We start from the raw sequence: 22,652 nt of genomic DNA on the forward strand, positions 1-22,652 counted from the left end.
TTTATCATCTGGCTCAAGGCCTCTTTAGCAGGACAGATGATGGCTTTATCAGATCGTACCCATAGAACCTATAAAAAGTGGACATAGTCAAGGAGATGTCACACATTGGTTTGTGGACTAACATTTCAGAGCCTTGATTTGGGGATTTTGATCTTGCTTTTTTGTCTATTCAACTCTAAAAGTGAACTTGATTTTTCTTTTAAACAAAAGACGTTGCTGTGATGTAGAAGAGTGTAAACTAGCGGCTGGAACTATAAACTCAAAATATAAACAATCTGAAGAAATACTTTAAGAAGTTGAATGTTTTTCTCGTAGATTTCTATTCAATTAAAGGCAAATTTACAAAAGGATTTCACTGCTTTGTTGTTGCTTATCTTGTACAAATGAGACAAATGGATACTGGTTTTCCTGCAAATCGAGCTTGGTACGCTTGTTCTATTTGCACATATTTAAATTAAGCGATTTCTGTTTTCGATTGGTTGGAAAATAGCGTCTGAAGCGCATTGGTCTTTGCTACAAGGATAATTTCACTCAACTGCAAAACTTGATTGGCTTGTTGGCAATTTCATATCATTAGCCTAATATCTTTAGTGAATTGTACCCTGAAACAAGGAAGATATAAGCAAATTCATTGAGCTATTAATGACAGCTCACCATTATTTTTGAATTTGCCCCTCTGACTTCGTTTTGGAATTCCTAAGATGGCCAAAAAACTTGCTGACTGATGTTCTGTACAGTTACATTACCCTTGCCCATTAATGGTCCACCAGTGCACACACACTCAAAGCAGTTCTCCTTAAAACTGAAAGGAATCATCCTGGAGGACTTAAATGATACTTTCTACAAGCTCTAATTTACCTTGTCTCAAACTAACAATTTCTCAAAAAGTACAAGGCACAATTGCACTTATTACAAGACATGGCTTTGTAAAATGTTCCTGAGCATTGCCAAAGTACAGGGGGGGACGGGCGATGAAGAAAGCTAATTTGCAGTCTCGTGTCCTGCTGGAGGAGAAAGTTGGAACTAACCATTTGCAGCACTGTACATGACTGTTTGCCTGCCAAGTGGGAGCCTTAAAAAAGCAATTGCCTCAGCCTCACCCTTTAGTGCTCCTTCTTTGTGGGTGTATCACATTGAAATTACACACTATTGTGCCACACTAGATAAATAATGTTTTCATTATGATATTGCCCTCACACCATCCACACCCTTCTCTCAAACCATCATCAGGGATGGTCCCCATAAAGAGAACAAATAGTTTATTGTTCAGGAATTCTGTGTGGGGGGAGGGGGGGCAACCACAATAATCATACCCAATTTCCCATTGTATCACTGTCCTGGAATGTGTGACAATAGGCTTCACTTTATGAAAGGCGCTCCACTTTTATCATTCAGTAATCCAACAAGGTTTTTTTTACTCAGTGCCTTATTGCATCATTCAAACACCTGCCAGAGTTTGTTTTAAGTCAGTTTTGGTGTTTATAGTATTGGGAACAGTTCCAAAAGTTAATACGGGAAAGTAAGAATAATAACTATATATATATAAAACGTTATATATACATATATAGGACAGTTTATATAAGGGGGGGAAAAGCATGTAACTGTTTTGGTTCAGGAGCTTTAACCGCATTAGTTTAGGAGATAGGTTTAGTAAAAAAAAAAGAACAGGAAATGGTCAATATTCCAATTTTAAAAGCCAAAATCCCAAATGTGAACCAGCTGGGAGAGCTAAATAAAGCCATGTCCTCCCAGTCTTGTGGCTGTTCTACAGATGCGACCTAATTTTCCAATAAATCCACATGCTATTGATTAGGATAGACGCCATGAGGCTTGGAACAGTAGTGTATCATTCCCTCTGAACTTCCTTTACCCCATTATGTCTACACCTCTCCTAAAAATATCCAAGAAAAGCTTGGAAAATAAGATTGTAACCTAAAAGCTTATGATTTTGTACCTTTTTTGTCTTCCAGCTATGCTTTGGCAGATGAGGCCTACCGCTCACTGAGGGACCAGGACAAGGACCAGTGCATCCTCATTACAGGGGAAAGTGGGGCTGGGAAAACCGGTATGTGGCTAAATGCTAACTCCTTTTTCTCATAACGTCTGCTCATTCCAGGGAAAATATGTAATGTTCTGTCTAAAATCACTAGACGTTTGTTGAGTTTACTTTCATTGTCAAAAATGTTTCTGAACAATTTTCTAACCTAAAAATATCCATCATTTAATCAAGGTTATGGTTAGGGTTATCAATTCATCCAGTCAATCTTAAAGCCACATACCCTCTTTGCTGTATTTTTCTGCCAAAAATCATGAATGCACTTTTGATCCACATTTTTATTGTATCATTTTTCTAGATCTTGTTAGTTTTTAACTTCATATCTTATGAACAGGATGAAGACTTTAAGTCATCAGAGTTCTGGATCTTACCTTATCAAAAAAGCTGAGCAAAGAGAGAGGGCAGGGGAAATACAGATGTTTTAACGTAAGCTGTTTAATTTTGTACTTTTACTGGTTTTAAGTCCCAGGTCTGTGTGGTTGTAGAGGACCAGACCTTAGCAAAAAAATGTGGCTTCCGTCAAAATCCCACCGAATGTTTGGTCTTTGTATTATCAGAGAAACAAGCTTCTGCAAAACATCAGTGGCTCGTAGACCCTATGACACGTCCGTCATGCAGCAATGGAGAAAAACAGGAAGGAATGAAGGAATTCTAACCAGTAGAAGCTGACTGCATTGATCACACGCACATCCCTGGTGCTACCAAACTCATTTTGTTATTTGATTAGGAAAACCCTTCTGGTTAAAAATCTCATATTGTGTGTATTACACTTAATATCAGACAATGCACACAACGTTTGAGCGCCCCTTTGGTTCTTTATTCAGCTACACCAACTCCTACCTGGGATCCTTCCCTACCTTATGGCTGGCTCTTGATATAGGTAATGCATCTTCTGCCAATATGTACATGAAAGCTTTTCTTTTAGGAAAAGTTAAGGGAATAACCTAACTTTTATCTCAGCTGATAAATCACAGGAGAGTCTAAATTTACCATTAAGCTTTCTTGTGTTTTCAGGTCTTCTTGTGTGTAGTGCGTGTTTTCAAGTGTAGTCAAAGATTCTTTGTAAAGGCTGCTGTAAGATAAGAGTTGTTATGTATAAAGCTACAGTGCTCGTTTTATAAGATAAGATCTACCATTTTGATTTCCATGTTTTTGAGAGCATCATGTTGAGACGTGACTGTAACTCTGTAATGATCTGTATTATAGAGTGGGTGGAAAATGATAGAGGTTGACAAATCAAAGTAGACCAGGAGCATACAGTTAAAACACATAAAAGCTCATGTTGAAAATTGTGTAGGACTAGAGGTATTAAATGGAACCTGCTGATGCTAGGGGCAGCTGCTGTTTTCATGTCTCATTTTATACAAATGTGGCCATGTTCGAGGCAGTTTCACATACCTTATACAAACCCAAGAGGAATGGAATTTTGTGGTCTCTGTTAACAGTGCCATGTCGCAGGTAAAAAGCCATTTTGAGTTGGCAAAGCACAAACCGTAGGAAAGCAGCAGTAATCCACTCATAAAATAACTTCCTGAACAGTCAAATCACAGACACGCATTCATACTTAAATGTAAAGTTCTGATTCTTGCCCTCAGGTTGCTTGACTGATTCCAGAGTATATGTTAATGTTTTTCGTAGCCTCCCTAACCATTCAATGAATGTGTGTTTTGTCCTCTCAAAAACCATTTAGTGTAGTGTAATAAGGCCTCCACTTTATGATGCTGGAAATATCACTGTCAGCATGAAACTCACACACTGGATACGAATGTGTGCGACAGATTTAAGTGTGGGAGTGATTTATAATAATGTCCATTTGGTTGCAATTAAAACTGGCCATGTGGCTTTAATTAGAGGGAGAGCAAAATTGCCCAAAAACATTATATGAACAGCAACTACCACCGTGGGAATATTTACTTAATTCCTTATGGGTTGGGTGGGGGGCTTAGGTTTAGTGTTAGAAGTTTCAGTATTATTTGTGTGAACAAATACATAATCTGTGTGTAAATGTGTAATTTGTAAATGTAAAACACCTTCCACAAATGCAAAAAAAATAATGTAAACTGATAAAAATGCTTTTGCAAATATGAAGAAATTCTAAAAATATGTGCAAACTAACAATTGTGTATCTGTGGTTCAGAAATGCATTTCTAGATCTCACACTTTGTATTCACAGATTTTCTTTTTATTTGTCGAATCTGTTTTTGTATTTGCAGATTACTTTTTTGTGACGTTACTAATCTTTTTTTGCATTTTTGAAAGGAGTTTCACATTTAAGATTAGACATTTGCTCCCGGGTGATCTAGAGGTTCACACAAATAATATTAAGACAAATCTACCTCCCTATATCCTGATCATCATACAGTAAGAAGTTTGAACTTGTGATTGTCCAATTATCCCCTCAATTACACATAAGGCAATAAAAACAAGAAGGATTCCTAAATGTTGATTCATAAATAAAAACATTCCAGGAAGTAATGTCTCTTTGTGTATGCACGGGTGTCACCACCACTCTACTCTAATTCATCACCCAGCCCTTCCTTTGTCCCTCCTTTTGTTTACTACTGCACTGATGCCATATCCATTGCCCGTATTGATAGTATGACGCACTGTTTTAATGCCGCTCATGCCTGTGAACTATTTTCACATTAATCTCTGGCTGGGACTCAGATTTATTCAAGATTCAGATTCAAGAAGCTTTATTTATCCCGAGGGGGCAAAAAAAAATCCAACCCTAACTTTCCCCGTTGCACTTTGGCAGCGAACATCACAAAGCCACAAGAACATTTTAACAAGAAAACACTATCAACACTGTACGACAGTCAGACATCCACACTAACCATTTCAGTAGGGAAATAGAGCGACACAACAATATAAACAGGCAGGGAAAAAGCAATGGTACAGTTTGACGGATTATTTTTTTGCAACTGGCTTTCATTTGGGTTCTTTTTCGACCTCGAATGTATATTAAAAAAAAAACAACAACTCCAAGAAGCCTTTCAGCAAAGTCTAGGAGATAAATTTGGATTTCAGTAATCTCATCGGCCTCCAAGCTTTGTAGCGGAATAAGGCCATCAAAAATGTGCCAACCCCACTGATATGGGTCATTGGCTTTCATGTGTTGTGCTCCGTCTTGCCATGGCATGTACAGGAGCGAGGAGCTGTGACGAACTTTATTATCAGATGCAGGCAATAGTGGACAGGAGACATAACATGGTGCTATTTTCTAGTTTATTTTGCTACTCGGAGACATGAGAACATCACCAGCACACTCTTGATCTCGGCATTTTCTTTAAATGAGAAGTATTCTCTTCTTTTGCAAAATGTACCCACTTGACTGGAGCTGGGTTTTTTTTTTCCCATCCCAGGTCTATCAACAGTCTGTACCAGCGACTACTGTCAAAATCTTTTCTATCCCTGCTTGGCAAAATCATCAGTTGTGGGTCCCTGTCTCTCGGCGGGCAGGAGAGATGATCCCGATGCCAACAACCGTCATCCTACAAGGATTGGCACTTGTTTCAGACAGGCAGCACAAGATGCCTTTTGAGCCCATGTCACGTTATATCATCCAGAACTTTTTTTTTTGGGAACTCAAAACACTCTCTGAGTCTTTCAGATCCCTTTCAGTTGGAACACGATAAGTGGATGAACAGGGATCATCGGTCCATCCAAATAAATGTTCTGTCCTCTTGTTCCCATTAAAATCATCTGAATGATGATAACCTGATGCAATATTGGTCACATTTAAAGTGGGTCTCCTTTATCGGGCCTCTTCCTCTCCTCTGCACCCCAGAAAAATAAATACGCCACACCCTGTCTTGATGGGTGTCAGGGGAGATGAGGTCAGGCAGATTTCTTTACGGGAAATGTTTAGACTGGTGGGCACGTCAGTTGCTGTCATGTCTAGTGAAGGATTTGACCTAATATGTATCCATGTGTGTCTGGTGTGTGTGTTCCAGAGGCCAGTAAGCTGGTGATGTCATACGTGGCAGCGGTGTGTGGGAAGGGCCAGGAGGTGAACAAGGTCAAGGAACAGCTGCTGCAGTCCAATCCAGTGCTGGAGGGTGAGTGAACGTCAATCACACTCATCAAGCTAATCCAGCGTCTAGATCTGCGCTAATGACTTGATAACGCTTTCCCATTCCAAAGAATCCTCAATTTGAAGCCCAATATTTGAAAGATATTCATGTAAATCTGCAATGATAAGTCGTTTAGTCCATTGACTGAAAAATAATAAAAAATGTTTTGACAATCGATTGATCATCTTAAGACATTAGCTTCACATATTTGGACATTTCCTGCCTTTCTCTGTAAGAATACGTTAATATTTTTGGGTTAAAACTGTCAAAACATGACTTTATAAGGGATCTTTATTTTAAAGGATATTTTATTGTAGTAGTATTAGTATTAGTCAATATTTTATAGACTAACAAATCATGAATCAATAATGACATTATTCAGTGGTTTGAGTCCTGTTTATGTGGTTTATTTGCACCCACACATGCATTAAGTAGTTTTATGATATTAATGTATTTGTGCTTAGTTTTTGAATTTACATAAAAATACATTTCATACGCTCAAAATGTCTTTTAATTATCCCAATAAGTTGCATAGTAACTGCAAACATAACTTTTAGATTTGAAACACTGACAAACACATGAACATGTTAACTTGTACTGTCAGAGGGAAGTAAGCTGATCAGCAAAATAACTTTTGGAGTCCAATATAGCACATATTTTCATTTCCTTTCCTCCTCCACACACACATATTCACAAACTTACCGACACACATACTGTCTCAATCCCACAGTTCAGCGCTGGCACAGGAACAGCTGTATTATAATTGGGGGCAGTGGACAGGAAATGCCCATGAATGATGAAGCTGTATGCTCAGGCTGAGTCGCTGCAGAAAAGCTGCACATCTGCAAGCGTTTAACCCCCCCCCCCAACACCTTAATCTAATTTGCTGAAAAAGAAGGGGGTGGGGTTACGGTTATCTCGCGTTATGTTCGCTCTCTGTGACTCGGTTTTCTTTCATAACCTTCATTGGTTTCATTCTTAAGACTTAAACACACATCAATCAGGCGTTATCAGCAGTTATGCTAATAGTTCCGTGATGCATGACACAGTAATGGTATTTTAATGTAGAAATGTGGGAAACAAATTGAAAGGACTCTGGATTGGACATTATTTTTCGAAAAGGTTATCTAACGCACATAACATGACACATCTGCACACATGCACCGTTACATCCCTGTGTTTCAACGTCACTTTTGTTATTGTTTGTTTATAAGCGATGACACATATTGAAGCACTTTGACTCGAACGTGGTGTGACAGCAAGGTTCAGCCTCTCCTAAGCCTGGAAAGCCCTGGTGCTTTGCTTAATCCATACAGAATTATGGGGGCTTCATCAGTACAAATAGCTTCGACATCCAGCCCTTGCATGATTGACAGCTAGTTGAAGTGAGGCACAATGCAAAATTCTGAATGTGTTTGGGTGTATTTCTATACAAGCTTTGATTTGTTGGGGTTTTATTGGCTAGCACTGGATAAAGCATAAATAATAAAAATGTTTCCAACATGATCTTTTTCCCTTTTTCAGCCTTCGGAAATGCCAAAACAGTGAGGAACGACAACTCTTCAAGATTTGTAAGTATCTTCTAATAAACTACACATTTTTAGTAATGAGATGTTGGTTTCCTCATAAAGCCATACTTGCTAAACATTATGCGCAGCTTCTATTCAGATTGTGCATAATCCACCGTTTTCATTTAAGTTTTTCATCTTCTCTTCAAATCAAGCCGCACAGTGTTTCTAAATTCCGCTCAATTGTGCGTTTGTCTGTATATTCTGATTTATTTACACAGGGAAATGCTTTAGTCTTCAATCAATCTGGCTCTTTAAATTGGACTCAGAATAAGATGTTGTTGTAGCTAATGTTTCTCACTTCTACAACTGGTTGAGTTGGATCAGTCCTCACAGTAATTCTGTCTAGACACAGCCTTTATATGGGCTCAATGGTTTGAAAAGGCTTGCAGGGGTTTGCACATATACACTTGTTTGAAGATGTCAAGGCTGATGTGTCCTGCAGCCACACATCCTTGTTCAGTGAAGAATGTTAGTACGTGTTTCACAGCTACATTAAATATGCGTTCGAGGGCCTTTCGTCACGTGTGTTCTAATGTCTTTACCATATAATGTGAAGGTTGTATCTGTGTATAACACCAGCCCACGCACTGCTTCCGGTACATCAAGCCTTGTGCGATTGATAAATTGCGGTCATATATGATTAAATAGTGTTTGTACATTCAACATATACTGGTTTTAACAACTGTTTGGTGAAAAGCCAATGAAGACCAACATTGGAGAATCATTTTTGTGTAAAATATATTTTTTTTTCATTTTAAAATGGAGTAACTGTCAAAAAATGGGATTAATAAAGTATTCTTATTTTATTTAACTAGATTGGCACTTGTTAACAGGTATAGTGTTTCCTCTAATGGCTGGTTGTGCTTTTAAAAAAAAGGGAACATCTAATACTAATCTCTTGTGCAGGGATAGCATCATAACATTAAGTGTATAGACACATCCAGAAAATAAGTTATTCCCAGGCTAAAGCTGTATGGAAGGAGACGGGCGTGTTTTGCTTTTTGTTCTTCCCTACAGGGCATTCTCACACATTTCTGGCTTTATATTACCAGGAGGGTTTCAGTTTCCTCCCTTATGTCATGACATTGCATCAGACCACCCCACCACTTGTGTTAGTTAATCTTACATGAATGTTGATTTAGCTGCAAAAAGTGAGTCCATTTTAGACTGAATGGATTTTTTGCTTCTATGTTTGTTTTGATAGGAACTGGTTATACCAGCCAGTAGCAGCTAGCAGGCTAACTGCCAATGCTTTTCCAATCCTAAATTTAGATTCCATTTCACAATATATCAATCATCAACATTTATTGGCACACACACAAACACCCATGGCGGTGTTCGGACTTGGAGTTTTTGCAGGGAGTATTATAAAGGATTATGCCCTGATCTGTTAATATTTAGGTAACCTTGGTATATAAACCTCTTCACAAGGACCTCCGTACTAGACACAAGCTCATCAGAGCTCCATCAGTTTATCAGAAGGATATGAATCAAACTGTCATTCTGCCGAGTGCAACACGCTTATTGAGTTTGGCCCACCAGTAGAGCCTGTCTGCTATGAATACACCAGAAGGGGGGGAACAATCTCACACACATAGGACTCTGTGTTCTAACTTCCAAGGTTCAGACAGAAAAAGAAAAGGGGGGATAAAATGCTTTGTTTTGCTTCTCCAGTAGGATGAACTTGAGAGGACTTTCCCGCCGCAGAGGCTAGTTATTTCATAGCAGTTTATGATTGGCAGCTGGTGATTTATTCTAACCTGAAGGAAGTCCCTGTGACCTGAACTGAACTGAGTAATACCAAATAGTATAGAATTTTAAAATAATACAAGTTCAGTTCTATGAAGAAAAAGCTATTTATGAAGAAAAATCGTAAATGCAGGTGATGAAAGGCTGGCTCTTAAACGATCGCTGGGGTGTGAATACCAGGAGTGTGAATCAGTGTTAAAAAAGTTGGATTACATTTGGAAATCTAAATCAGCCATATCCAGCTTTTATGAATTGAGTTCTAACTGTTGCACTTTTATCCACAGGGAAAGTACATGGACATTGAGTTTGACTTCAAAGGAGATCCTCTGGGTGGAGTCATCAGCAACTGTGAGTATTAATGACTTGAAAATGTCCTATAAAGTCAAACATTTTTGCGAAACCTTGTGTCCTTTTCTCGTTGTGTTCTTAACCGGACCCCAATTTGCTCCCCAACAACAGTTAAATACTACAATTAATATCTGCTCTTCAAAAGCAGTCAAAAAGGGCAGTTGAAGTTCCCACATTTTTAAAGTAGAGTTACCAATTTTCCAAAAGCCTCAGAATTGATTAAATCTTTAATGATCTGACTCCCAGACCTCCGCCCCTTCGGCCCTTTCCTCTGCTATCTCCCCTCTCTACACGTTGTTGTGTCTGCGCCGACTTTCCCCGCCGGAGGTCACGGCAACAAAGCGAGGACCTGATAGCCTGAAACACAAATGAACGGTCTGTCAGTTTTGGTCCAACAAAAGGGTCCATATGTGTTGAAAAGCCACTGACATGTGACTGCTTCTGGGTTGGCAAGACTGATTGATGAGGATACTTTAGCCATATGAATTTAGCCCATTATTTCTCCCTAGATGTACTTCTTTTGAGGCATCAATGCTTCCTATAACTGAGATCAGAAAGCTTTTTTTACAAGTTTTATTGGTAGAGTAACTGTTTGGTTGCCAAAAACATTGTAACCAAAACATAACCGGATATTGTTTCCACGTTGCTACTTGGAGAGAAAGGGCATGTTGTGGACAGAGCACGCAATATATTCTCTTTTAAGGATACTTCACAGGAATGGGGAAGCCCTGTAGCCTTTAAGCAATATCAATATGAGTGAAGGGTTAGACACTAAACGAATAGGAACAAATGTTTAAAGAACATTCACTGTTGCGCTGTAATGGAGAGAGTGGCAATCCAAGAGTATGGTTCTTACCCCTGATTTTATCATATTCTGTATTGCTAATGTCTGCCAGTCTGTCAGTGATGTTATATTATTGATGGGTTGGCTCTTATAGAGTCAGTGAGGGCCATAGATTCTGACCATCCGCTGAATCTGACAGCCTGTAGGTCGCTTTGTAGGGCTTTTAAGTTCACAGTGTATCTACACAAGCTGTCCAAGTGGCACTTCTCTTCTCTCAGCGCCCACAGACTGGTGAGTCAGTTTTTCTAAAGATTGACAAAGCCAGAAGCTTTTTTCTTTCTGTGGAGTTCTTTTTTAGTGTGAATTTTATGCAATGTAAACTCGTGCAAAAAAACAAACTACACTTCACCCTCTCAATTATCATTATCAATTACCTCCTCAAATTCTTAAAAAATATTTGTATTTTGTGCATCTCCTGTGACACGTTTACATGCTTTAACGTTTAGAAAACTCAGCTCAGGAACTCATCAGCTTTGCTCCGAGAGCATTTTTATGTATTATCCCAGAAGTCCACACTGAGCTGGGGAAATTATATGTTCTTTGTTCTGGTTATTAATGTATATTTTCCAGCTGTGCTGCTGTATATCTTGTCCCGGAAAATAGATAATCCCAGTGAGATTTATTCTGCTTAAATTAAGGTTAAATAAAACAACATTTTATCTTAATCTTACTGAATTGATTTTTGCATTTATACAGTTTTGCTTATTTTTAATCACAGCCCCCTTTACTTAAATTATCAATGTTTTTTTCTCATTTCTTGGATTCACCGTGAAGACATGTAAGAAAAGCTATGATGTACAAATACTCCTTTTGGGTTGAGGTGTTCTTTAAGTCTCCTTGAATAAGAATCCTTCTAACCAGACAAATAAAATGCCATTATTCAGCCAGAGTGGCAGTGAAGAGGATCTCATGCAGCCTCAGATGCTGAGCTCCGCTGTTGGTCTTTAATTAGATCATACTCAGCCTAATGCGGTGAGCAGACCATGGCTCCCCTTCTAATCAGGTACTGTTGCACTTGGTCGCTAGCCCAGGAGAAAAGGGCTGACGTTTGATATCCTTGTGCAGCTCCTTCCTTGTTCATTAAGCATGTATATACGCACAAATAACTACCAACTTGGGTCACCTTGGCAACTCGAATACATACAGTTGTTTTGACCAGGAAGCCCTCTAAACTCAGATTTTGGGCATCTTTGATACTTCAAATTGCAGCTCAGCTTCTTATTTACTACTCAAAGACACCTCAGAGAATCACCATAGAAACATTTCCCTGTTATTAGGAAATGGCTTCTTGCTATGATGTGTCATTGTTTCCTTTTCGTATCCTCTTAATAGATCTGCTGGAGAAGTCACGTGTGGTGAAACAGCCAAGGGGAGAGAGGAACTTCCACATCTTTTATCAGCTCTTGTCTGGAGCCTCTGATGACACACTCAGTAAGTCGTAAAAACATATTGGAAAACATGTTTAGGAAAAAGTGTGGAAGCACTCCGCAATCTGAGAAATATGGCAGTTTTAAATACTGATAAAAATAAATCTACACTTCTTATCACCCAAAACCACAAACTAGAGTTTTCATAAGGTTCGCCTGGAGTATCTTCTGGTCCCTGCTTGAATGTCCACTTATCTGCTAACAGGAAGTAATAAATCAAACGTCAGAGTAGCCAACAGAGGAAACTGCACTCGCCATTGTTGGGTCTCCTCACACATTGTTTTGATTCTGGAGCCACTTGTATTTGAATTTCCTATGTTTCCTCTTCTGAACTCTCAGCTGGAAGCACCAGCATACGATTCCTTATGTTTAAATCTTACACAAATATTTCCCAGCAGCTGCACGGAACACATGGCTGATGTATTAACAAGCCAATCTTCCTGCCTAACAAACAGTTTCAGGGAACAAAGGGCTAGTAGGGAAACCTTGTTCCCTCTATTTGCTTTTCTGCGGATAGAGGGCATTGTTTTTATGTCCGGGACACAGGAGAACAAAATAAGGGTCATTGACTCCAGAGCGCATGCCTCAAACACACACACCCACGCACACACGCACACACCACACACACACCACATATGCCTGTTTCAGCTGTAGTTAATGCAGCCACTAATGAAACCCGACACACGCGCCCACCAGAGGAATAGATTTCTTTGCAACGAGATAGGGGGGCTTTTAAAAATGCCATTTAATCTTCCGGAACAGTTTTCACAGCAGTAACTCAAGGACCATACACTGTAGAAAATGTGTTTGGAGGAAGGGGAAATTGCACCTATTCTAGTGCTTTTTTATTTATTTTTGAAGCTCCTTGAAAATCTTTTCCACCATCATTACAAGACTGTGTTATTATGATTTTTTTGTTATCAGCTCCTACCAGCTGTGAATGCGTAGTTGTGTAATTTACATTCAATGTAAATGAGGCTTAAATTGCCCTTAGCTTTAAACAAATGTAAGTTTTAAATGGCAACCACATTTTTTGTGTGTCACAGAGAAGCTTAAGCTGGATCGGGATTTCAGCAAGTACAACTACCTGAGTCTGGACTCTGCCGCAGTCAACGGGCTGGACGATGCGGCCAACTTCAGGACAGTCAGAGTGAGTAGGGCATGATAATGGAAGTGTAATGCATTCAGTTGACATAATTAAAAATGTTGCCCAGTTTTTTCTGAATTTAACATTTCTGAGAAAAGGTTTTGGTTGAAAAAATTGTATTTTTTAATTTTTATTCCATTAAATATTTGGTAATAAGTCTGTTTTCTCCTAACAGAATGCTTTACACTTTCTTACACATTTGTCTCTCACCAACTACCCTCATTAAGGTATGATCTTAACTGATATTCAAAGAATACCACAAAATAACTGATGGTTACAGGTGGAAATTGTCTCTTTGTTCCTAAAAATATATATAAAATACAATACAATCCTTGATGCAGTTTTTTTTTTTAAACCCCAAATACACAAACGCATCACAAACAATGACCTACACTTAACACAGCATGCTCAGACAGCATTAAGCACCAACTTTCCCTTGCAACAAGCTGAGATAATCTAAATCCTGTACAGAGGGTGGAGGCGGCCTGATTTTTCTTTATCTCCTGGTCCATCTCCTGGATTGTAAAAACACTACACACAACTCTCCCTACCACATGTTGCAAAACCAGGTGAACTTTGAACTGAGCTACTAGTTTCACATTGATCAAAGAGGGGAAATTTCCCAGGCATCATTTAACGAAATCTCAACTTGTAACAACACATTGACAGCAATAGTTATTCAGGGGAAACCACAGGAGACATGGCAGCTGCTTCCTTTTATTTAAATATGATTGTGCAAGATCTTGTCCGCAAGCACAATGCCACTGTTTCTTATCCTTGAGAATGACACATAGGATGTTGTGTCTATAAGATACTGCCACTGCTCTCTATTGTTATCAGGCCTGCTCCAGCATGCTGTTTAAGCCTCCACAGTGTGTTATGTCATAGTCTGCTTTACTTGTTTCTTTGCATTTCACATCCTGCTTCTCATCACCTCTCACACACAGTTGTAACAGTATTCCCCATACAGCTGTGTTTCACCACCGGAAACACGAGAGGACATTCCCACTAAACAATGAGTCCCTCCACATGGCCCCCACAATTAAAAGCCAAACATGGCCACTCATTTAGTCAGTTAAATATTCATTTTGATGTTAAGAAATTTGACCAAACTATGGTACTAAGATACATTTTAACAAATTTCTAAATATATGGAAGCCATGTAAATAAAAAGCAACAAATACAAACTGTTTCAGGTATCATTTTAATAATTTTTACTGCGTTTTCTGACTTATGAACACATTGGAAAAAGTGTTTCCAGTTAATGAAAGAGGTTTGGATAGGATTGTATCTTTAAATAAATGTTTGTTGTTGTTATACATATTTTGGCCACAGGAGGCTGAATTAAAGCACTCCCCCCATTTTCCTAAAGCATTAATCTTTGCAAATAGTGTAAGCAAATGATGTAACAGTAATCATATCCTTATTTTAGATACAAATCTATTTCAGTCAAAATGATTTATGTGCTCCATGTGTTGTAAACAAGTACATCTAACGACGAAGAAAATCCCCCGCCAAACTTTTTGTATTCCACGTTTTCAAAGATGGACAGAAACTCAGAAAAATAATCCTGACACCTGGCAAACATTTTTCAAACCCACGTATTTCATATGGGAACTTAGAAAACAGTTTTGTGTTACCTGTTTCATCTGTAAACAAAGCAGAGAGAACAATTGAAATCATTTGAAAAAGGATCACTGTGTTTTTTTCCCTCATTTGCCTCCCAGGGCTTCCTTAGAATTCACTATCACAGCAAACAGGAGACATAAAGCTGTGGGTTTATGATACACAACAATCTTAAGCTCTTCATTGAATGTCTGTTTTGTTAGTTTGGTAAAGGAAGTTGTTTTCCTATTTTTATGGAATATTGTAATTAAGATCAGAACATTTAAATGCTCAATTGGGTAATTGGGAGTTTTTAAATGGGAAGATTGAGCTGATATGTGTTATGGGTTTAGACATTCCTCCTCTTTTCCCGTCATCCATGAATTATGTAAATCAAATGCTCCCGTAGTTTGGCCTGGAGTCCCTGGAAATGGAGACCTCAGTCTGAAAGCACTGCTCTCTTGAATTAGTGGCTAACAAGACATGGTGATCCTGTTGGCACAGCATATTGGCTGCTTGTTCAATCTTTTTCTTTTTTCTTATTTGACTATTACAAGTCATTAACATGACAATGCTAGCTGCAGGCAACAGTAATAATGTGCCAGCCTTGCGGAATTGTTTACACTCTCACAATACAATGCTTAGTTCCCCTTAGCCACCCTATGTCCATGTTTCATAATAATTCAACAACATAAACTAATCTGTAGCTCATTCCAATTTGCTCTCTCTCTTCCCAGAATGCGATGCAGATTGTGGGCTTCATGGAGGACGAGGTGCAGTCGGTGCTGGAGCTAGTTGCCGCCGTGCTGAAGCTCGGGAACATCGAGTTCAAGCCGGAATCCCGCAGCAATGGCAATGACGAGAGCCGCATCAAAGACAAAAACGGTGAGTTTGACAGACTGATAATGTGAAGGAAAAAGTCCTTTAGGAAAATATGACTATAACTCATTTCCATCTTATAATAGGATAAGATAAACCTCTCCTGATCCCCCAAGGGAAAAGGAGATGTTAAAGCAGGAACAGAAATAAAATTGAAGCACAGGATAGGACAAGCAAGAGGATACATAAGGATACAAAAAGTAATGTAAGTAACATTATGTAACAGATATTAGCACTAGACTTGTATACAAATGTGAACTATTATGAATATTTAATTATATATATACATCTCTGTGTGAGATCAAAATCAAACATATGATGTGATTCTGCCATCTGGGTATATTCATGCTCCAATCTATATCAAACATGCTGAATCATTTAATCAATCTGTTCATTTAAGTCTACCCTAATGAATTATTATGAACTTGTTTACATTTATACCTTTTGTAAACCAATCCTTACTGGCCTGATGTTGAGCCACTGCCCCCTATTGGCAGCTTTGCCATGGTCCTCACTTAATTCATATTTGTATTTTATTTCCTTGTCAAGAGCTGTTTGGGTCCACATATCCACAGCTGTTCTCTTTAAGCAAATATTACATTTACATATTTCCTCCCACATTGGCATGATTCATCTCAGTGCTGCTTTCTGCTGAGATAATGCACCTATTTGTTTTCATATGAATGTCCAGCTTATTGCATGCACCTGTGTTCCCATTGTTTTTTCAAAGGTATTATGTATCATCCCACCAGTGTTTTGACACAATCATCACAGCCATATTTATTAAGTCAAACAATATTTACATTATTAATGTTTTGCTTTTGCTTTCAAGAAAAAAGGTTGGTTTGAAAAATATGCAAGAGGTTTTCAATTGCAAAAAAGTAGCTGTAAAGTCTCAAAACAATTGAACTATTTTAGCAGGGGAAAATGTGTTGATCTAAATATTCAGAAGCAAAACAAGTTGACATCCAATTCAAGATTCAAAGGTTCTATTGTCTTGTGCACAGTAACTACAGAGTTATTATTGCAAAGAAAATCCAAAGTTCCTCCAACAATGCAACATAAATATATAAGACATAAAACATAGGGTAAGAAGGACTGCATAGAAATACAATTGTGCAAAATAAGAATGCTTCAAGTGACCGATGTGCAAGCATTGTGGAAGAAGTCAACTATATACATGTAAAATAGAATAAGATGAGCTAAAACAGACTGTAAAATGAAATACTGGACAGGAATAAAAGACTGCTTGTTGTTATAATAATAAATATGTGAAATGCAAACAGATAATTACTTAAAGATTATGAACGTCTACCAGGTATGTATTTAAGCTTTTTTTTTTACATTTTTCATATCAAGAATGAAGATGAAAGTTAAGAAAGTCAAAATGTGGGGAAAAACGTTGAGATGTTAAGATGGTGACTTTTTGTAATTATGCCAGGCGTTACAAAAAAAAAGGAAGGAAGATTTTTTCTTTTTCGCATTTTGTGAATTAAGTGATAATCGTGAGAACACACTGAGAATAAATCAAATGACTAGCATTAATGCAAAGTACCTGAAATTCAATATTATTATTAACATTTTGTCTTCATCACATATTCTTACTTAACTCAACATTTCTTGAAAAAATCAAGAAAATATGTTCACCTTCATGCTTAGCCTTCAGATTCTTTGGTGACCAACTTCAATGCAATATTGCTCACAAAGTTATACTTTTTCCTGTTCTTTTTGTCCTACTGCAGATTTGAAGGAGATGTGTGAGCTGCTGGGGACCGAACAATCGGTGCTGGAGAGAGCGTTCAGCTACCGCACAGTGGAGGCTAAACTGGAGAAAGTCTCCACCACACTGAACGTGGCCCAGGTCAGTGGCATAGTTACGAATCTGCCTTGCACCAGTTATGCCAATGCGTATCTGCCATACTTGTATTGACATAAACACACACTTGCACACTTGCACACTCACAGGGCATGAAAAGATAAAGGGCCATTTCTTCCCCATGACTTGCTCCTCTGGCTGCCGACTCTCATCCATGTCAATGTAACAGGAAGAGCTCTCCATTATAGATAAGCCTTATTCCTCCTGGAGATTCAAATGTAGGTCACATTTTAGAGGTTAGTGAGTTCACTCAGACCTTTTTTTAATATGAAGTGGACGGGTCCTTTGTGATATAAAGAAGAGGAAAGGGTTCAGAGAATTAACCTGACCTTGTTCCCAGCCAGGCTTAGATTTTATTTCCTTAATGTTTCACCTGTTGCAAAGTCAAGTATTAGCTGTTCAGATTTTTTAAAGATTTCTTGGTATTTGGGTTTTTAGAGATGTAGTGAAGGGCAACACATTGGCAAAGACCTATTCAATAAACCTTAAGAAATATATTTTCATTTTAGCTTTTGTCTTTATTATTTTAAATATTTGATTCCATTAAGCCACCCTCTTCCATTGTGCAACACTATGTTTTTCTCCCATTTCCTATATTATAATGTACTTATAATACCGTTTATTTTCCTCATTGTTAGGGTATTTAGGTTGAATAGTTTAGTACCCATATGGACATTTGAAAATGAATTATTGTATTTTCATCACCAGTAATGTGTTTTATACAGGCCTACTATGCCAGAGACGCCCTTGCCAAAAATCTCTACAGTCGCCTGTTTAGCTGGCTAGTGACCAGGATCAACGAAAGCATTAAAGTAAGTAATGTCCAGAATATTTTTCCGTTTAATCCAGTTTATTTTTATCAATGCAGGTTGATTTATTTTCAACATTGTTCACATTGTAACTTAAACTGGCAGGACCCTTTCATCGTGTGTGTCTAATATTGAGAATATTGTCTCCCTGCAGGCACAACCTAAATCCCGCCACAAGGTCATGGGTGTGCTCGACATCTATGGCTTTGAGATTTTTGAGGTAAGATGAGAGGCCGATCAAACGCACACTCTCTGTTCTGTTCTTTGCCATAAGGACGGGATCTGACCACCCAAACATTTTATCACATTTAAAAGGATTTAGCCCCAGGCTGTTTGGGTACCTGTTTGGAGCTTATCAACGAGAACTAAGGCTGATAGAACCACATTCACATCAGATTAGCTCAGCTTTATTTTGCTCCCAGGGGTGTTTTTTTCTCTCTTTTTTTTATTGGTATGATGTTTCCAGCACTAAAATCTGCATTTCACAATATAATAATATTAAAATACTAAGGAATAGCAAAATGCATACCGGTACATATGAAGTTAGGGTTGGGGATATTCAAAGTGCTTGTAAATAAGTATGTGCATGAAACACATGCCAAACTGTATTTCATACATTTCATATACGTGTATATTCATTAAATGTCCTTGCCCTGTTGCCTGATGCCCTCGCTCCCCCTACCCTCCATATGTTCATGTCTTTTTTTTTTTTCATATTACTGCCTGTTCACCTCACTCACTCTCAAGTCCCTCCCTCTCCTCTCACTGTTGTTTTGTGTCTGGGTCACCAGGATGCAGTAAGTAACACCTGCACCGGCCTGTTTGCTGTGCCAGTGTGCATGCTGTGATCTAAACGAGTTAATTCAGCTCCTCATTGAAAATATTATAGGGGGCCCACGGTGTGCAGCGATAGCCACACGGCTGAAAGTGATGCAAAAGAAGCCTTTGCATTGCTTGAATCATGACATAACACAGATGACAGTTTATTAGGTACGCCTAGCTAGTACTAATGCAGTGTAGTACAGCGGCTCTGCAATAAATGCTACATTTATTAGGTTCAAAGGGTAATGTTCGTCTTTAGAGAGATGCAAGTCAATGGAAATTGTGGAGGCAGCTGGTAGACCTAATACTGTTTTAGAGTGATTGATTTATTGCTCGTCTCTTGTATTAAACTGCATTTGTTTTAGCTAGGTGCACCTCATAAACTGACTACCATGTGTTGCTGCTTTATGTGTTTTTTGGTTAAAAACTGTAGTTTACCATCTTGGAACATGCACTTCTTTTCTTTCTTTTGGAGAGTTATATGAGAAGATACCACTCTTGTGTTTGTATGGTATAAATGAAGCTAATGCTAGTTGGCCTAACGTAAAGACTGGAAACTTGGGGAAATGGCTAGCCTAGCTTTATATGAAGGTAACAAAAGTTGACCAAAGCTCTTGAAGCTCACTTAACTATTAACAAAATGTGTTATTTCCTAGTTTGGAGCAGTAACTTTCCATGGTGTTACTGCACCCAGCCAAAGAATGTTCTGGCATGTTTTAAGATTTTGATTTCCATACAGATTAAACCATTGAGAAATTAATAAGTGAGCTAAGCCTTTTGACAGAGCTAGGCTTGCTTTTTTCCCTTACGTCCGATTTGTATGTTAAGTAAAGATACACGCTTTAAACTGTAGCTCCATATGTTTCTGTAGAGACATCTACAATGATCCGACTATTGGAAATAAAGTGTATTACGCAAGATGGGGAACTTTTCAGATACAGACAAGGCTGATACTTTGATGTTTTTGTGCTCATTTAACAAACTAACTATATTGAAAACCATACAAGAATAAGCTAAACTAGTAGACATGCCATTTAGGAACAGCTCCCCCTCTATGGTTGGCAAGCAACTGTATTTTTTCTCTTCTTGAAAAAGTGTTGATTAAAACTTGTGATGCATAATATAAAAGGCAGGGACTTTCCCCTACCTTTTGTGCAAGTGAATCAACACTCAAAGCCTATTAACTTCAAACGTAGTAATAGAATAGCAGCTCACATTTTTGTGTGTGTGTGTGTGTGTGTGTGTGTGTGTGTGTGTGTGTGTGTGTGTGTGTGTGTGTGTGTGTGTGTGTGTGTGTGTGTGTGTGTGTGTGTGTGTGTGTGTGTGTGTGTGTGTGTGTGTGTGTGTGTGTGTGTGTGTGTGTGTGTGTGTGTGTGTGTGTGTGTGTGTGTGTGTGTGTGTGTGTGTGTGTGTGTGTGTGTGTGTGTGTGTGTGTGTGTGTGTGTGTGTGTGTGTGTGTGCCTTTGTGTGCCTTTGTGTGCCTTTGTGTGCCTTTGTGTGCCTTTAGGTTTCTCAGTAAAAGGAAATTAAGTTTTAACATTAATAACCAAAGTCCTAGAGGCTATGTGTTTTGTTTCCTGGCCACTGAGAAACCTTGCCGTGTCTTTAACTCTGAGCACTTAGACTAAACATGCCACTTTAACCACTGTTGTGTCCTTAGAAAATGAATGTTGACCTAACCTGGCCTACAATAGGGCCGACCGCTAATAAGCATGACTCCTAATGATCATAATTGACAACGATGATAATTCTGAACCTCCGGGAGTTAAAAAGGCCCGAGCCTTTTAAACTCTGTCAATGTTTCATACTCTGTGACGATTTTAAGGAAGTTTTCCTGACAATGGTTTGTCATATCCTAAGGTTCACTGGCAAGATTTTACTGGCATTGGTTGTTCATTGTCTAGATTGAATAAATGTTTGTTCAGTGATGGTTGTCAGAGTTAGAATGAAGAATGTGTCTGCTAAAGGTTATAGTTTGTTCAAGATTTCCTGCTTTCATATCTCAGAAAATATGTTATTGGGATTGCAGATCAGGGATTTATTTCATCTAAAATGTATTTCTTAGCTCGATTTATCTTCATACACTTTTGTGAAAACACTTTAGTATAAATGAGTGAGAACATGTTTTCTTGACTTGTGGCATCAAGGTGGATGTAGATATAATTGTGTTCCTGCTGCAGACTTATACAATTGACAGCAGAGTAAAATAAAATAAACAGATGATAGTTAATTTCCAACCTTAGTGTTTTTTTATGAGGAACTCCAAGAACCAGGTTGAGAATTGAGCTCTGAAATTGAACATGATTGGAACATTTCCGCTTTTCCTAATGCAGTAAAATAAATATATCACAATATCTAATGACAATGAATTAACAGGTACCGTCTTGAATTCCCATCTTACCAATGTCTGGAACTGATTGTGTTTTTCTCTGATGGCGGCTCGAACAGGACAACAGCTTTGAACAGTTCATCATCAACTACTGCAACGAGAAGCTGCAGCAGATCTTCATCGAGCTGACCCTACGCGAGGAGCAGGAGGAGTACGTCAGAGAGGTTAGTTACTATATTAACATTCACAAATATACATCACTTACATAATTCATGTACCATAGAGTGTATATAAGAAGGGGGCAATTCAATGAGACATCACCAATTGGTTTCTGACTACTTTTTGTAAGCATGCCATCTTGTTTTTTTGGAAACTAATCTAAGCTAAGTGTGAATGAATACTGAACAAGACATTTGGGTCTGGGTCAAGCATAACTGAACTGGAAACACAGAGAGAGAGGCTTAAAGTTCCGAGGTGCAAAAACCACCAACACCAAAATTGGAAGACACAATGGTAGCGACCAGTCAAACACAAGGTAGCCTCGGGCTGAAGCATACTCTGCTTTGTTGTTGATTTTACCTTAAATAAAGTCATAATGTACAGGAACGTCATCCTATATTCAAGATGACTTGAAACCAGCCATTGAGTTCTTGAACTCATCAGGAAATTGTTTACTGAGGTAATAAATCAAGTGAGAGATAGGATGATTTTCTCATAGATCTCTATACGATTTTGTTTTCAACTCATTTCTGGAACTGCTGGAGTCGCCCCCGGCTGGATAATAAAGAGAATGCAGGATAAAAGCATTACTGCATTGACCTTACTTTTCAGACACAGAGGTTGACACTTATTCCTGTGTAGTCTAGTGGTGGACACTTGAATAAATTACCCATCAACCCCAGGTTTCAGCCCTGGGAACCCTCTCTCACCTACAACCGTAAATCTACATCCCTCAACATGTCAGCACTCTATTTGTTGACTAGCAGTTCATCACTGCGTACCCCTGAAGCGTAATCGCAACATGGTCATGTCACTCATCTTTTCAACCTTTTGCACCTTCTTCACCCTAACCTGCATTCTTGTCCTTGAACCCAAACACATTTTCTACTTCATT

General features: G+C 38.5%; 1 protein-coding gene across 4 annotated transcripts in view; it reads left to right on the forward strand.

The window, feature by feature from the left end:
* Positions 1-22,652, forward strand: part of myo1b (myosin IB) — a 65,787-nt gene that overhangs the window by 24,846 nt on the left and 18,289 nt on the right. For all 4 annotated transcript variants that reach the window (XM_063887415.1, XM_063887416.1, XM_063887417.1 and 1 more), the window contains exons 4-14: positions 1,971-2,065; positions 6,013-6,117; positions 7,657-7,703; positions 9,737-9,800; positions 11,977-12,075; positions 13,118-13,221; positions 15,561-15,708; positions 17,445-17,563; positions 18,304-18,390; positions 18,542-18,607; positions 21,658-21,762. In XM_063887415.1, the coding sequence (XP_063743485.1) occupies positions 1,971-2,065; positions 6,013-6,117; positions 7,657-7,703; positions 9,737-9,800; positions 11,977-12,075; positions 13,118-13,221; positions 15,561-15,708; positions 17,445-17,563; positions 18,304-18,390; positions 18,542-18,607; positions 21,658-21,762 (1,039 nt within the window). The remainder of the gene's footprint in view (positions 1-1,970; positions 2,066-6,012; positions 6,118-7,656; positions 7,704-9,736; positions 9,801-11,976; positions 12,076-13,117; positions 13,222-15,560; positions 15,709-17,444; positions 17,564-18,303; positions 18,391-18,541; positions 18,608-21,657; positions 21,763-22,652) is intronic.

The sequence above is a fragment of the Eleginops maclovinus genome, chromosome 7 (genome assembly GCF_036324505.1).
Source record: "Eleginops maclovinus isolate JMC-PN-2008 ecotype Puerto Natales chromosome 7, JC_Emac_rtc_rv5, whole genome shotgun sequence".
Taxonomy (NCBI): domain Eukaryota; kingdom Metazoa; phylum Chordata; class Actinopteri; order Perciformes; family Eleginopidae; genus Eleginops; species Eleginops maclovinus.